The sequence below is a fragment of the Simochromis diagramma genome, unplaced genomic scaffold (assembly GCF_900408965.1).
Source record: "Simochromis diagramma unplaced genomic scaffold, fSimDia1.1 OVJJ01000603.1, whole genome shotgun sequence".
NCBI classification, from domain to species: domain Eukaryota; kingdom Metazoa; phylum Chordata; class Actinopteri; order Cichliformes; family Cichlidae; genus Simochromis; species Simochromis diagramma.
In genome coordinates, this window is record NW_024387414.1 from 4,200,622 (window position 1) to 4,214,987 (window position 14,366).

Sequence of the window (14,366 nt, forward strand, 5' to 3'; positions counted from 1 at the left end):
CCCGCTGGGATTGGAACGATGGGAGAGGCTACGGCTGCTGTGAATACACAGAATAAGATCTCTGACTGCAGACTGGATACATCTCGGAAGGGCTAGCCCGGAATAACATCTCTGGGCGCAAATTGGATGACATCTCGGGGAGGCACACTGCCGTGAGTTCTCAGAGTCGGCTCCTTGAGCACAAGAAATGACAACATCACAGAACGCAAGTATGGCGAAGCTCGCGGCTCTCCAACGGGAGACTGAGAGACCAGTGTTGGACTGTAGAACTGCTTTGAAATTCATATGAGCTGTTCGCACTAAAGTAAAAATCACCATCACTTCATACGGATACCCTTTGGGCGCCAGCTGCGGTCGCAAGTCTGGAGCCGAACAAAAACACCCTGATACCGACTGTGTTTAGTCTGTTCCTTCCCATTCCATGCAAGGCCACCTGGGTTGGCTGGAAGACTGTTTACTTAGCCTAGCAGGGCGAAGGACACTGTCTCAGCTGAACTCTGGACACGCACACACATACATATACACTGATATGCACACACTCCTCCCCCCTCCCTTTCCAAACGCCTTCGACGCTTATTCCCTTCCGATGCTGACGGGGATCAAGGAGACCAGTGCACACAGGCCCGGATGTACTGTCTAATTAGCTGTCTAATTAGCTGTCTCTCACCCTTTACCCACCCCTGTTGCTTGTCATGTGTTTCTTTGGTGTATTAAGAGTTTTTTTTTTCATGTGCTATGTGCAGATGTGTTTTTTTCTGCCTGGGGTTAGCTTCTGTTTCTGGGGATGAGAGTTGGGCATTCTCCCTTACCTTCTCAAGGTAAGCTATGTTAGCCTTCTTGTGCGAGCTTTTCAAGTGCACTTTAAGGTTTATGGGATTTTTTTCCCTTTAGAAATGTCCTGCATAATTTTTCTCTTTCCACTACAAGACACTTGCTTTATCTAAAACATAATCATATTCAAAGTAATCCAAAATTGGACTCTAGCGATTTCTCCCAACTTTTACTGACATGATTCTACGTGGGACGGAGCAGCAACACAGACGACTCGACTAACGTACTTGCCACCTGCTGGCATAATGAGACACAGCATAAAAAAACACTGGAAACTACACTTCATTTTCACCCTAGACACACACACATCAATGAAAACTAAAATGGTAAATGGCCTGTATTTGTATAGCGCATGTATATGTATTGTATATTACTTAGTCCCTAAAGACCCCAAAAGACCCCAAAGTGCTTTACACTACATTCAGTCATTCACACACTGGTGATGGCAGCTACATTGTACCCACAGCTGCCCTGGGGCGCACTGACAGAGGCGAGGCTACCAGACACTGGCGCCACGGGCCCTCCGACCACCACCAGTAGGCAACGGGTGAAGTGTCTCGCCCAAGGACACAACGACCGAGACTGTTGGAGCCGGGGCTCGAACCGGCAACCTTCCAATTACAAAACAAACTGCCAACTCTTGAGCCATGATTGCCCCAAACTAAACACATTTTCGCTCTAAATTCAGTTAAATTTAGTTAGCTTTGTTAACACTCATTACAGTTTTAGTTAGTTTTCCTTTTTTTGCAAAGTCTTGTTTTTATTTTTATTTCCGTTAACGAAAAAAAAATTTCACTTCTAGTTTTCGTTATTTCGTTAGTTTTCATTAACGATAATAACCTTGTGCATTTCTACAAGATGTTTGATATCATCTCTGTCAGGTTGATTCTGGCATTTTGTAGATGCAGAAAGCCAAGCCAGTGTGCAAACTGAGGGCCCTTTTCCCTCAATCAAACTTGGATTAAGATACTGATGTTTTGCAGAGAACTTGTTTCAGCTTCTTTTTCTTCCAGATTGAATATATCTTTATTTAACTTGTTCTCTTATTGGCTTATTTCAACAACTGTACAAAAACATATGACCAGTGAATTGCTTTCAAAATTGAGATAAACTAACTTCTAAAAAACATAACCTGTTGCTGAATGTGTGGGAACAGAATTTACAGCACATGCAGTTTCCAGTTTGCTTCAGTTATTTGACATCAGCCTGTATTTAGTTTAGGATCAGTGCCAACAGAGGGAATATTTTACTCTCCTGTCTGTTAGCACTTCCTCTTTCTCTCTCAGACAGTAATTTACATCTTATTTCATTTCCCATTACCCTGCTCACTTTCAGCATGTTTAACTCATTTGCTTTTTTCCTACCATCATATCACCTGTGTTCTCTATTCATTTCAGAAGTATAAATAATATTATTTAAGAGACCCAGCAACATGCAAAGGTAGGATATGGTTTGGTTCTCTTTGCATAAAAAGATGTTTAGCTTCATTATTCAATATTGGGACTGCAAAATATATATTAGCTATTTAACTAAGCACACAAAATTGTTTTGTGCGAATACATAAAGCTGTAGATGAGTGTTTGCTCTTTGCTGTGTCTCTTTTAAAGACTTAGACAGATATATTTTAGCAATGGAGAATCTATCACTAATGTTCCGCATGAAATGGAATGAGATGGATTAATAACACCATGTGGTTTTGTCAGATTGTTTTATGCACTGCTATGTAATAAGACCTCATCTGCAGCCACTGGCTTTTGGTTGAAAAAAGGAAACCCACAGTTGTCATTTGTTATCATAATTACAATAATAAAAGTCCACTTAAGTATATGGGGTCACCTTATATGAAAGCTATAAACACTGTCTGCTTGAAATGAGAGACAACACAATCTCTTGTCTTGTCTTCATCCTAGACCTCCTTTTGGCTTGTAAATTGCTTTCATGACAAACATCCTTTTTTTTTTGTTAAGCAGAGACTTTTTTTTAAATAGATAAATTTTCTCAATTTCACAGGATTAAGTGGGGGATACTTTGGTGGCTGGTGTCTTGTGTGTCTCATGACATGGTCTCTGTAAACTGTGCATCAAAAACGTCTATCTGTGGAAACTCTAGTTCTTTTTGTGATCAACATAAAATCATTACCATGAGTAAGTATTTCCATGTATTTATTGAAATTCCTATTGCTAACAGTATAGGAACATCCCCTTACTTTAATACTGTTGTTTTTTGGCATAAAGCAGGTCTAAATGCTAGCCTATAAATTCTCTGAAACTGTCAAACTGCTGCAATACATGTAAACTCACCATTAAAACATCTTAAAATATGAATGACCTCCTCAAAGATGAAAAGGAAGTACAGGCAAAAACATACCATACACTTCTTGTGACTAGCATAAATAATCAAAACACAATGAATCATGGTCTGTAAATTCTAACCAGCATACTAATGGAGGTAAACAGGAAACAATACAAAATCAAGAAATAATGAGAAAAAAACTGAAGTGGAAGAAAATAACTAACAATCTAAACAAAAACCAGATAATCACAAAATGCAAAAATCAAAGCAATTAACAGTTTCACCTCCAAGCAAAATATGCGAGATGCTCAGCTATTGTCTGAAAGACTGAAAACAAGAGGCCTTATACACTGTAAACATAGGAACTGATGATACAGTTACTTATATGTCCCACCAGGCCTCCTCTCGGTGGGACATGCCTCCACCTCAGCAGGAGGCATCCTTGTCAGATGCCCGCAGCACCTCAACTGGCTCCTTTCGATGTGGTGGAGCATGACTTCTCGCCCTAAGGGAGAGGCCAGCCACCCTTCAGTGGAAGCCCATTTCCACCGCTTGTATTCGCAGTCTCGTTCTTTTGGTCACTACCATGACCATAGGTGAGGGTAGGGTTGTAGATCGACTGGTAAATTGAGAGCTTCGCTTTTACACTCAGCTCCCTGATTGCAGACTGCATCACTGCAGCCGCAGCACCAATCTGTCTGTCAATCTCCTGCTCTCTTCTCCCATCACTCGTGAACAAGACCCCGAGATACTTAAACTCTTCCACTTGGGGCAGGAACTCGTCCCAAACCCAGAGTGGGCTCTGCACCCTTTTCCGCCCACTCCGGGTCAGGGACGAGTTCCTGCCCCAAGTGGGGCATAATTATAGAGCTAATGTGAATTCAGCTAAGGTATGCTGAATCTTTAAGCTGGATGATTGTTTGCTTTTCTCCGACCTTTTGTGCTCACATTCTAATACATTTTTATAATTCTACATTGTCGATTTCTACATTCTAATATAACCCAAGTACAGCCGGATTCCTAGTAATGTCTTTTTTAAAAAAAAATTTGACAGGCAATAGAAAGAGTATATGATAACAATTCAAATACCACACAATAACGACATTAACCCTTTAACTAACTGTTGAGATCACCATTCTTCATCATCATCATCATCATCGTTTATTTGTATAGCACTTTAAGAACACACCAGGCAGACCAAAGTGCTGAACAACACAGATCAAAACAACTACCAAATTAAAAATACCATAGAATCATTAAAAAATAGATGCTTGTCTAATATGGAGGGGAAGGTTATTCCAGAGCATTGGAGCCGCGATTGAAAACGCTCGGTCTCCTCTGCATTTCAGCCATGACTTAGGGCCCGACAGCAACAGCCGCTCAGCTGAATGGAGCGAGCGAGGAAGAACGTGCTTCAGCAAATCAGATAAGTAGACAGGAGCCAAACCATTTAAAGATTTAAAAACCAATAAAAGGACTTTAAAACGAACCCTAAATTCAAAAGGAGGCCAGAACCGGAGCGATGTGATCGAATTTCCTACTACCGGATAAAAATCGTGCCGCCGCATTTTGCACTAACTGCAGGCGTGACAAGGTGTCCGACCCAACCCCTATTAAAAGGGAATTACAATAGTCCAGACGTGAGGTGATAAAAGCATGAATAAGAGTTTCCAAATTGGGTTTGGAAAGGAAAAGCTTAACCTTTGATAGGCGTCTGAGGTGATAAAAAGCTGATTTTACCACCCCATTTACATGACCTTCAAAAGTAAGCGCAGACTCAAGTTTACCACCAAGATTAGTGATTGAACTTTTCAGATGGGAGGTCAAATCACCAAAACCAACATCTGGAGAATCAGTAGAACGATGCAGGCCATATAAAATTGCTTCCGTTTTGCGATCATTAAAATTCAGAAAATTATTTGTCATCCATAATTTAATATCGCTAAGACAGTCAAGCAGTGATTGACATGGGGAGGTATCCAAATGACTAAAAGGCAAATAAAGCTGACAGTCATCGGCATACAAATGAAATGGACACTCCGTGTTTACGAAAAATCGCACCAAGAGGGAGTAAATACTGCGAGAAAAATAATGGCTCAAAGATAGATCCCTGGGGCACACCCCAAAGCAGAGGGGCCACAGAGGAAGCGGCCAGCCCCAGCTTAACACAAAAACTCCTTTTGGAAAGATATGATTTTATCCATGACAATGCCAAATCAGAAATTCCCACGCAGTGGTGTAAGCGGGAGATCAGCAGGTCGGGGTCCACTGTGTCAAATGTAGCTGTTATGTCCAATAACACAAGCACAGCATATTTACCACGATCAGTAGCAAAAAGAATGTCAGTCATAACTTTAACAAGAGCTGTCTCCGCACTGTGAAAGGGCTTAAAACCAGATTGGAAGATTTCAGACAGTTGCGAGTCATTCAAGTAATCCAACAGCTGGGTATGTACAATCCTCTCCAAGATCTTGCTTAAAAAGGGAAGCTTGGTCTAAAATTTGACATAACAGAACTACCAAGGCCAGGTTTCTTAAGTAAGGTGTGCATGACTGCATGTTTAAACCCACTAGGAACTTGAGTGGTTAACAGACTAGTATTGATAATTTTCAGGATATAAGTCTGCACTTTAAGGTTTATGGGATTCATAAACCTTAAAGTGCACATCCATACAACTGACAAAAGTCAGTTGTATGGATGTGATATAATGAAATGAGTGTCTGCCGCTCACATGCCGCTCAGACTGTTTCTGTCTGTTACTCTCTGAACTCTTTGTAAATGCAAGGTAAACAGCAGTATGCTGTTGAATATAAACCTACAGATGCATATACAGTCTAGAACAGAAGTGAAAACAGCACAGACTGTACATTAGCTACAACACTAAAAAGCCTGTTTCAAAAACAAAGAAAAAAAACCCTGAATCAAGTGCCCTTGAACTCTGTTGGAGGCTATAGCTCAGGAGGTAGAGCAGATCATGTGCTAGTTGGAAGGTTGGTAGTTTGATTCCTGCCTCCATGTTGCTGGGCCAGATGCTAATCCTGATTTGCTTTCCGATGAATTGATTGGCATATGAAAGTGTGTGACTGTTATATAGAAAGCACTTAAGCATAGAAAAGGAACTCTAAAAAGTACTCTCATATATATGAGGGTATATGATATGTATCCTTTTTTTCCTTAACAGCTGAATTCTGTTTGATGAATACATGCAACTTTTCAAGGGGCCCTGAGGACACCATCACGTAAACATTTACATTTTTATGATTTATTTTTTGTCTGTGTTCCTTTCTGTTTTTGAGTTTTAAAAAAAAAACTCTTAGATCTAACATTTATATGAGAGTAAAGTATAAAGAATTAGTAGAGTTGAGATTTAAATCATATTCAAGAACAACACATTCTATGACATGAAATCACTGAATAGTTATAAATCAAAATGATTCATATTATCTTGTCTGTTTTTCTCTAAGGTCCTTAATAAACATGGAAGAGGTTCTTAAGAACACAGGGTTAAATGGAAACACATTGATCGCAAATCCTTTCTGCAATTTAGTGGTCCTCGTGTTGCAGCCAGAGGCCAGTAAACACATTGAAATGTATGCCAATGACACAAAGGTACGAAAAAAGAAAGAAAATATTCTTAGTGGCAAACATGAAGTCAAACTACATCCCCCGCTGGCATTTTTTTCATTTTTCTGTCTTGACTGAAATTCACTACATTACCAAAAGTATTTGCATCACTCAAGTGATGCAAAATATTTACATACAGTGTTTCGCTCTGTTTCTGATGATATAGGCGGACGTGGCTCCTCTCCCCAACAGCACAGTGAGTGTTCAACTACCAGCAGAACTGGGTGCTGGACCAAACAACAAGATTGTGTTTTCCATGTTTACATTTCCTGAAACTAACAGGGTAAGACATTACACTTGGTTATATAAATGTATAGAAAAGGATGTGAATAGCTGTTGTTTAAGATGTGTTAAAATGGGGTGGCTGTAGCTCAGGTCAACTACTGATTGGAAGGTCGGTGGTTCGATGAATGTGTGTTAGTAAGTACTTAGAAGCATAGAAGACCTTTGTTGTGTGAATGGGGTGAATGTGGCATGTTGTATAGAGGGCTCTGAATACTCCGGGAGATTAGAAAAGCACTATATAAGAATCATTCCATTCCATTTTAAGAGCATCTATACCAGGGGTTGGCAACCCTTAACCCTTTTACGCAAGATGAAGATGACTTTGTAGTGGAAAGCACAGTTCTTCATTTCCTACCATAGAAGAAAGTGGTCAGTCAGAAACTCCACATCCTTTGCAGAGGTCATTTTCACACCTTCAGGGACCTTAATTAAAGGGGTCGACCAGCTCTCTCCCTGTGACTTGGGCCCAAAACATGACTCCATCACCTCCTTGCTGACGTTGCAGCCTTGTTGGGACATGGTAGCCGTCCACCAACCATCCACCTGGACCATCCAGGGTTGCACGGCACTCATCAGTGAACAAGACTATTTAAAGATTAGTCTTTATATACTTCTGGGTCCACTGCAGCTGTTTCTGCTTGTGAACATTGGTTAGGGGTGGCCAAATAGAAGGTTTATGCACAACTGCAAGTTTCTGGAGGATCCTACACCTTGACGTACGTGGGGTTCCAGAGACACGAGCGGCTTCAAATATCTGTTTGCTGCTTTGTAATGGCCTTTCCGCAGGTGCTGTCTTAATCTGATGTATTTGTCTGGTAGAAACCTTCCTCGTTGTGCCTATATCTGCACAAACCCGTGTGTGCTCTGACTCAGCCACAAATCTCCTAACATTATGGTGATCACGCTTTAGTTTCCATGAATTATTTAAGGTTTTCATTACATGTCCAAGGCATTTAACTATTTCACGCTTATCAGCAGCAGACAGATCCTTTTTCTTTCCCATATTGCTTGAAAATGGTGATCTGTTTAACAATGTGGAATATCCTTCTTTTGTAGTTTTTCCTTTAATTGGGCTCACCTAGCAAACAAAGTCACTTTCATCAACGCAGGACTGTAAGCTGTCATCTGTAAGGCATGAGCGGTGTTTGTTTTTAACATAGTTCATAGTGGAAAATAGCAGTTCACATACATATGTGTATCCGAAGATCGTCATGAATCTGAATGCATATTTCTTCATGTTTATGTGTCGAGGATGGCATTCCATGTTTCAAACACGAGTTAATAATTTTATTTTAATATTTCAAGATCACACTAATCTTCCAATTTAGAACTACAATTTTAAAAAAAGAACTAATGCAAATAAATTAAACTTTAATTAAATTATTATAATTTATTTTGTAAAGTCATGCGGAGCCACAGTATAAGGACGAAAAAGGCTGTGGAGCCGTGGGTTGCCGACCACTGATCTATACTAATTCTGTCTAATGTTTACACTGTATTATTTAACTACCATGGTTGGTTAGTTTTGTTTGTTGTATCCCAAAGAGATTAAAGAAATATTGCCTCTAAATAGCACTTTGGCTTGAAATCAGTTTGTCGCTGCCATTAATTCCATTATTCACATTAATACCAGGCCTCAGTTTTTTATGTCTGTGCAGTTCTGCCAATAACCACAAATACACATAAGCTTTGAATAAAAGACACTAGAAACACATACATATATTTTTTATTGATTTAGAAAACCAAAAATTGGTCACTATGCTCTTTGGTCATTCACGCCAATATGCTAGAGGAATATGCCAGATGTGCAAAGTGAATGCTCTTCTGCAGTTACTGTTTACAACAATACACCAAATGTAAATCAATATAAATTTAAATAAACTTGTAGGAATTTAAGTACACCGGTAAGAAATAACCATCACTGGGGGTCTTTTTCCTTTGGATACTGTAAAAGCCCTTCAGAATAGTGAAAAAATCTTACATGATGCATGTTTTAAACAAACTTTCCCATTAATATCAATGTGTCTTGTATTTTAGAAAACGTCTGAAGTGGCACGTGACCTATATAATCTAAAACTAGTTGGCCTGTTGGTACAAAATAAACCTATATCAGGACTAAGTGAACGTGTCAACATAACCATGCAGGTTACCAAAAATATAAATGTAAGTGCAACTTCATTTCATCATTTATTCCATTCATACTTTACATATTATAGTATTAAATAACATGGAATGCATTGTGTATGTGACTAAATATATATCATATATATGCATGTTATGCATAACATAACATGCAGTATAATTGTGTTACAGGAAAACCAGACTCTCTCCTGTCAATTCTTAAATTTGTCAACAGGATGTGAGTAACCAGTAATCACATTTGTGATGAATAGTAACATGTGACACAAATATGTTATTTTATGAATAGGAATGATTGAGGTTTATGGTTTCAATAGGGACCTAAAAGTTGAACTGTAATTCATTGGTGGCATCTTAACCATAATGGATCTCTTTGTTTTGCTTACCAGATTATAGTGAGGATGGCTGTGAAACACTTTGGACACGTAACCAGAGTAATGTCACCTGTTCCTGTAACCATCTCACGTACTTTGGTGTACTCCTGGTAAGACTGGACCCATGCATTATATAAAGAGGAATTTAGGATATACAAAAACAAATATCAATACAAGAGCCATTCATTTATAGCAAAACAAACAATCATTTAAAAAAAAAACCCATCAACTATCTACTAGAGATGGACCGATCTGATATTACGTATCGGTCCGATACTGACCTAAATTTCTGGATCGGACATCGGAGAGAAATAAAAAATGTAATCCGATCCATTAAATATCACGAAAGCACTCCTCAAAACTTACGACATGGCGTAACTCAGCTCATAACCTTAGCACGTCGGAGCAGTATGCGTCACGTGATAGAGCAGCTGTGGCATGCAAGACCTGTCGGCGGTCTGGTTGAGCATTTGGAGCCTCACTACCAAACCGGCATTTCATCTCCTAGAAAGTTATCCCAGAGAGAAGTAAAGCAAGTATGTAAGTTCATCTCTGAATGTTTATAAAGCATTCCCACCTTAAGCTTAACAACCGATATATGGAGCGACTGCCTCTCTCTCTCCCTCCCTCTCCTGTTGCTGCTTCAATCATGAAACTGATCAATGATCGGCTGATCGGCTTTTCTGTCGCCAGTCCGTCTCTCTTGTTTGTTTTTGGCCCACTTTGCACGAGAAAGAGGAAACCAGCGGCTGAACAACAGCAGCACGTTTACGCTTGATAAGCTGTTGTTAGAATTTATTTAATATTACTTTCTACACCAGGATCCTTTTCTAAGTAGCTGACGGCTGGTAACTGTGCAGGGGCGGGTCTAGCAAAGTTTAGCCAGGGGGGCAGGTAGGGCATTAACAGGGAAAGGGGGTAAATCAACAAAAACATTGATAACTTTATGTAAATATGTATTTTCTCCACAGGTTTCTCCACATGTGTCAGAAAAGGACACAATAATATTGACGTATATTTCCCAAATTGGTTGTAGTGTCTCTCTTTTTGCCCTTTCCGTTGCAGTTTTGCTGTTCATCACAAATAGGTAACTTTTTGATGATATTCTTTCAACATTCGTCAGTCATCTCCCGTCTCACATATTTAGTATCAGGCTCTTCTCACTAAACCTCTGCTCATTTCTTTCTGTCTTGTTTGTTGTTTGTTTTTGTGAATTTACATCTTTATTCATTACTTTAATAAAAGGAAATACATTCTTTTCGCAACAAATGCAATTCTTTCTGTTTTATTATGTTAGTAATTCTGTCAACCATCCCATCCTTCTTCTTGATATGGCTTTCTTCAATGACATGACCACTAAATTTGCCACTTACTCTGTCTCCATTGTCTAACAGAACACTCAGACTAGATGTTTCTATGAAGGTCCACATCAATCTTGCAATTTCTCTCATCATCCTCAACCTGCACTTCCTGCTAAGTTCCACAGTGGCAGCAGGGTCCCCCACTGGGGTCTGTTTATACATGGCTCTTGTCCTTCACTACTCCCTGCTGACCACTTTTAGCTGGATGGCTGTGGAAGGATTCCACCTCTACCTTCTCTTAGTCAAAGTCTTCAACATCTATATCAAGAGATACCTGCTCAAACTCAGTGTGGTGGGGTGGGGTGAGTGGAGCCATTTAAGAAGGAAACTGTTATTATCAGTCACATAACTTTTAAGTGACTGCTCGGTTCTTGTGTTTCAGGAGTTCCTGCGATCATTGTGTCAGTGGTGGTGATCATAGACAGAGGTTTTTATGGTCCTGCTGTTGTGGACAACTATAACTCCAACAGCACTGTAATGTAAGGAACAAATGTGATTGCATGTAACACCTCGACATAATTAAACTGTTTTGTATGTGCATTGGAGTTTCTGATAATACAATACAATAAAAGCTTAAAAAGGGAAAGGCATACAATCCTATTTAACCTAACATGTAATCTCACAATTTGACTCTGAATCTCAGTAGTTCCACCTACATGCACTCTTACTATGTGACTCTAAATCACCTGGGCAGGTGAGAGATTAAAATATGAACTGTAATCACTTTCTTTGTAGATGTTATATAACTGATAACACGGTGAAGGTTGTGACTACAGTTGTGCTGTTCGGCTTGGTGTTCCTCTTTAACGTGATCCTATTTGTGACAACTCTCTGGCATATTTTGATTCTCCGCCGTGTCAAAGAGGTATGGGTTAATCTTTAAATCTTTATAATGCATCTTTAAATCTTGAAAAGTTTATGAATGTCCACATTTTTCTCATCGGCAATCCCCTTGAAAAGGCCACAAGGAACACGTGTTAAACATTCAGTAGCATCTTTATTTTAAAGGTAAATAAAGTGAAAGTGGGTTACCTGTCATTTAGTTTTTCTGATAAACATTTATCCATCTTCTAGTACATTTCTAAATTGTGTAATGGGTTAGGTATAAACTGTTCCTGAGTGTAAATGCTCATCCTTGTGTATTCCTATCGATTTTCTGTCCTTAGTAATGTTGCCTGATTAGTATAACCTGTGTTTAATGTGTCAGCTAATCACACATGTTGTTTTCCTAGTGTTTAGTGTTGATTTTCCCATGTTTGACTTTTTTGGAACAGTTTGGAATTTGTTTTTTCCCTGCTTCTCACTGAGAATATTTGCCTCAAAGGATACCTTCCAGTGTAATGGCCACTGCCTATCTTGTGCCTAAATTAGTTTTTTACTCCTTAGCCATAAAAGGCTGATGGGGTACTGACATCACCCTGTTGGGCACATAGCCAGAGAGGTGGATGGCATGGACACCCAAGTTTGTGAATGCCAAAATTCAATAATGGGGTGACACTGGGTTTTGAAATTGGCACCTGTAGGTGTAGCTACTAAAAATCTTGGACAAGTTCAAACCCTGGTGACACTGACCTCAATGTCAGAGCTCAGCCTTTCTAAAAATCACCTAGGATTTACAACTTTATACCATAGGTGTATCTACCAGGAGGCTGATGGGTAGCACTGGAATCGTATAGTATTTGTATAATTTTACTGTTTTTTACTTACTACCGGCTGTGTGCGAGATACCTCTTCCTTGTGTCAAAGTGCTTGCTTGTATGTTATCAACTTCCATTTAGCATGCTGTATGAACGAATGAAAGAGTCTAAAGATAATACACAAACTGAAAGAGATGTGATCTCATTCACTAGACAGGAGGCAGTTTTAGTGGTTACTGTTCAAACACATTTAAAAGTCATGTTAGCTTCAAGAGCACAATTTTACATAAGCTGAATAAGAGACATGCTTTCCCTGATGAGATAAGAATAGTGACAACGAGTTATAAAACAGATTTCAAGTTCTCATGCTGCTTGTCAGATGTTCTGTAATGTGATGTTTCATTTTATGCTTGGCAAATCAGTTTGGACAGCGCAACCGTGAACGTGCCAAGAAAGATATTTGTACCCTGCTGGGAGTCATCACTCTGCTCGGCATTACCTGGGGCCTGGTCTTCTTCTCTTTTGGCCATCTGACCACTCCTGGCCTCTACCTCTTCTGCATCCTGAACTCATTTCAAGGTCTGCATAACCTGCTGAAAGATGAAATACTTGCTTTCAATTTTGCCATGAATGTTTGTAAAGTGTATGAACGAACTGTAACCAGGCACAGTCTTTACTACTTTCTCTCCTTTGTGTGATGCAGGTTTCTTTATATTCCTGTGGTTTGCGATGTCACTGAGAAAGACTAAAAACCCCCGTTCTATGGCAACCAGTGAAATGGCTACAACAAGCAAGTAGTTTGAACAACTACCAACTCATCAAGAAGCTCCCATGTTTGTGTAGTTTATAGGTAATACTGTAAGATGTTCCTACTAACATGTGCTTTCATTATTAATAATATGTCATGAAAAGAAGTGTAGCAAATCCAAATGCAGACTCCAGAAGCAGACTTAATGAAACGAAAAACAAGCCTTATGTGGCTGATTTAAAGCCAAAAGAATGACTCAAAACACTCAGGTCAACAATGAACATCATGCTGTTGTAAGAAAGTTGTAAAGTTTTTGCCTTGCAGGATGAATATAAGCTTACATAAGTGATATTAATCAAGGTTCTATATAATGTGATTTACATTTGTAATACTGTTAATAGGCTACATGTATAAATATACATCAGTGTAGGGTTTCTTTTCTCAGCTGTCACAAATTGGAATTTTCAGGAATTTATTTTACACTAACTGATTCCATATGTTCCTTAGTAATGAAGTGATGATTTTTACTGGTTGTTCTCATTCATACGACTTGCACGAATTACCACAACAAGAGCATTCTGGAGTAAACCAATATATCCCATATGGAAAAGAAATAGTAAAAACTTATATGATTTACTCATGAAAGTGGCCACTTTCTCATTACTTTCATATATTGTTTTAGTAAGTATCCAAAACATACAAGTTTCATTATATAATTTTTCAAGGGATCTTATATCTGTTTTCACTCTTGTATGCTTTTCATACAAGTTTCACACAAGACAGATACAAACTTTATAAGATTTATATATATCTTTTCCAAGGAGTCTAGAATAAGTGTCGGCAGGTTTATCAATTTTCTTCTCCTAATTATTATTATAAACCTTTCCTTGATATGATGACGTTTTCCACTGAGGTCAAGAAAAATACACCTTCTGCATTGCCTACTGATGTGATTTGGCTTTGGAAAGTACCTCACCTGGTGCTGGTTTAGTCCTTTGTAGTGTCCTTTGTACATCTGAACGAGCATTGTTAATTCACTAAATGCTGTGACTTTAATATCAACAATAAAAGAAAA

At 39.0% G+C, this 14,366-nt stretch overlaps 1 protein-coding gene across 1 annotated transcript; it reads left to right on the plus strand.

The window, feature by feature from the left end:
* The first annotated feature begins 1,965 nt into the window (after positions 1 to 1,965).
* LOC120721654 (adhesion G-protein coupled receptor G5-like) lies at positions 1,966 to 13,981 on the plus strand. Its single transcript, XM_040012149.1, has 14 exons — positions 1,966 to 2,271; positions 2,842 to 2,975; positions 6,305 to 6,362; positions 6,588 to 6,732; positions 6,914 to 7,030; positions 9,070 to 9,195; positions 9,346 to 9,391; positions 9,561 to 9,655; positions 10,517 to 10,632; positions 10,940 to 11,208; positions 11,289 to 11,385; positions 11,642 to 11,771; positions 12,966 to 13,122; positions 13,247 to 13,981. Exons 1-14 carry the CDS (start codon positions 2,264 to 2,266, stop codon positions 13,339 to 13,341), a joined length of 1,593 nt encoding a protein of 530 aa, XP_039868083.1. The 5' UTR covers positions 1,966 to 2,263; the 3' UTR covers positions 13,342 to 13,981.
* The last annotated feature ends 385 nt before the right edge of the window (positions 13,982 to 14,366 follow it).

What these genes read in the sequence shown, in the direction of transcription:
- LOC120721654 (XM_040012149.1), top strand. An exon ending in GGCCCTGAGGACACCATCAC is followed by an intron (nt 6,363 to 6,587) that starts GTAAACATTTAC and finishes TTTTTCTCTAAG; the next exon opens with GTCCTTAATAAACATGGAAG. An exon ending in TTGCTGTTCATCACAAATAG is followed by an intron (nt 10,633 to 10,939) that starts GTAACTTTTTGA and finishes ATTGTCTAACAG; the next exon opens with AACACTCAGACTAGATGTTT.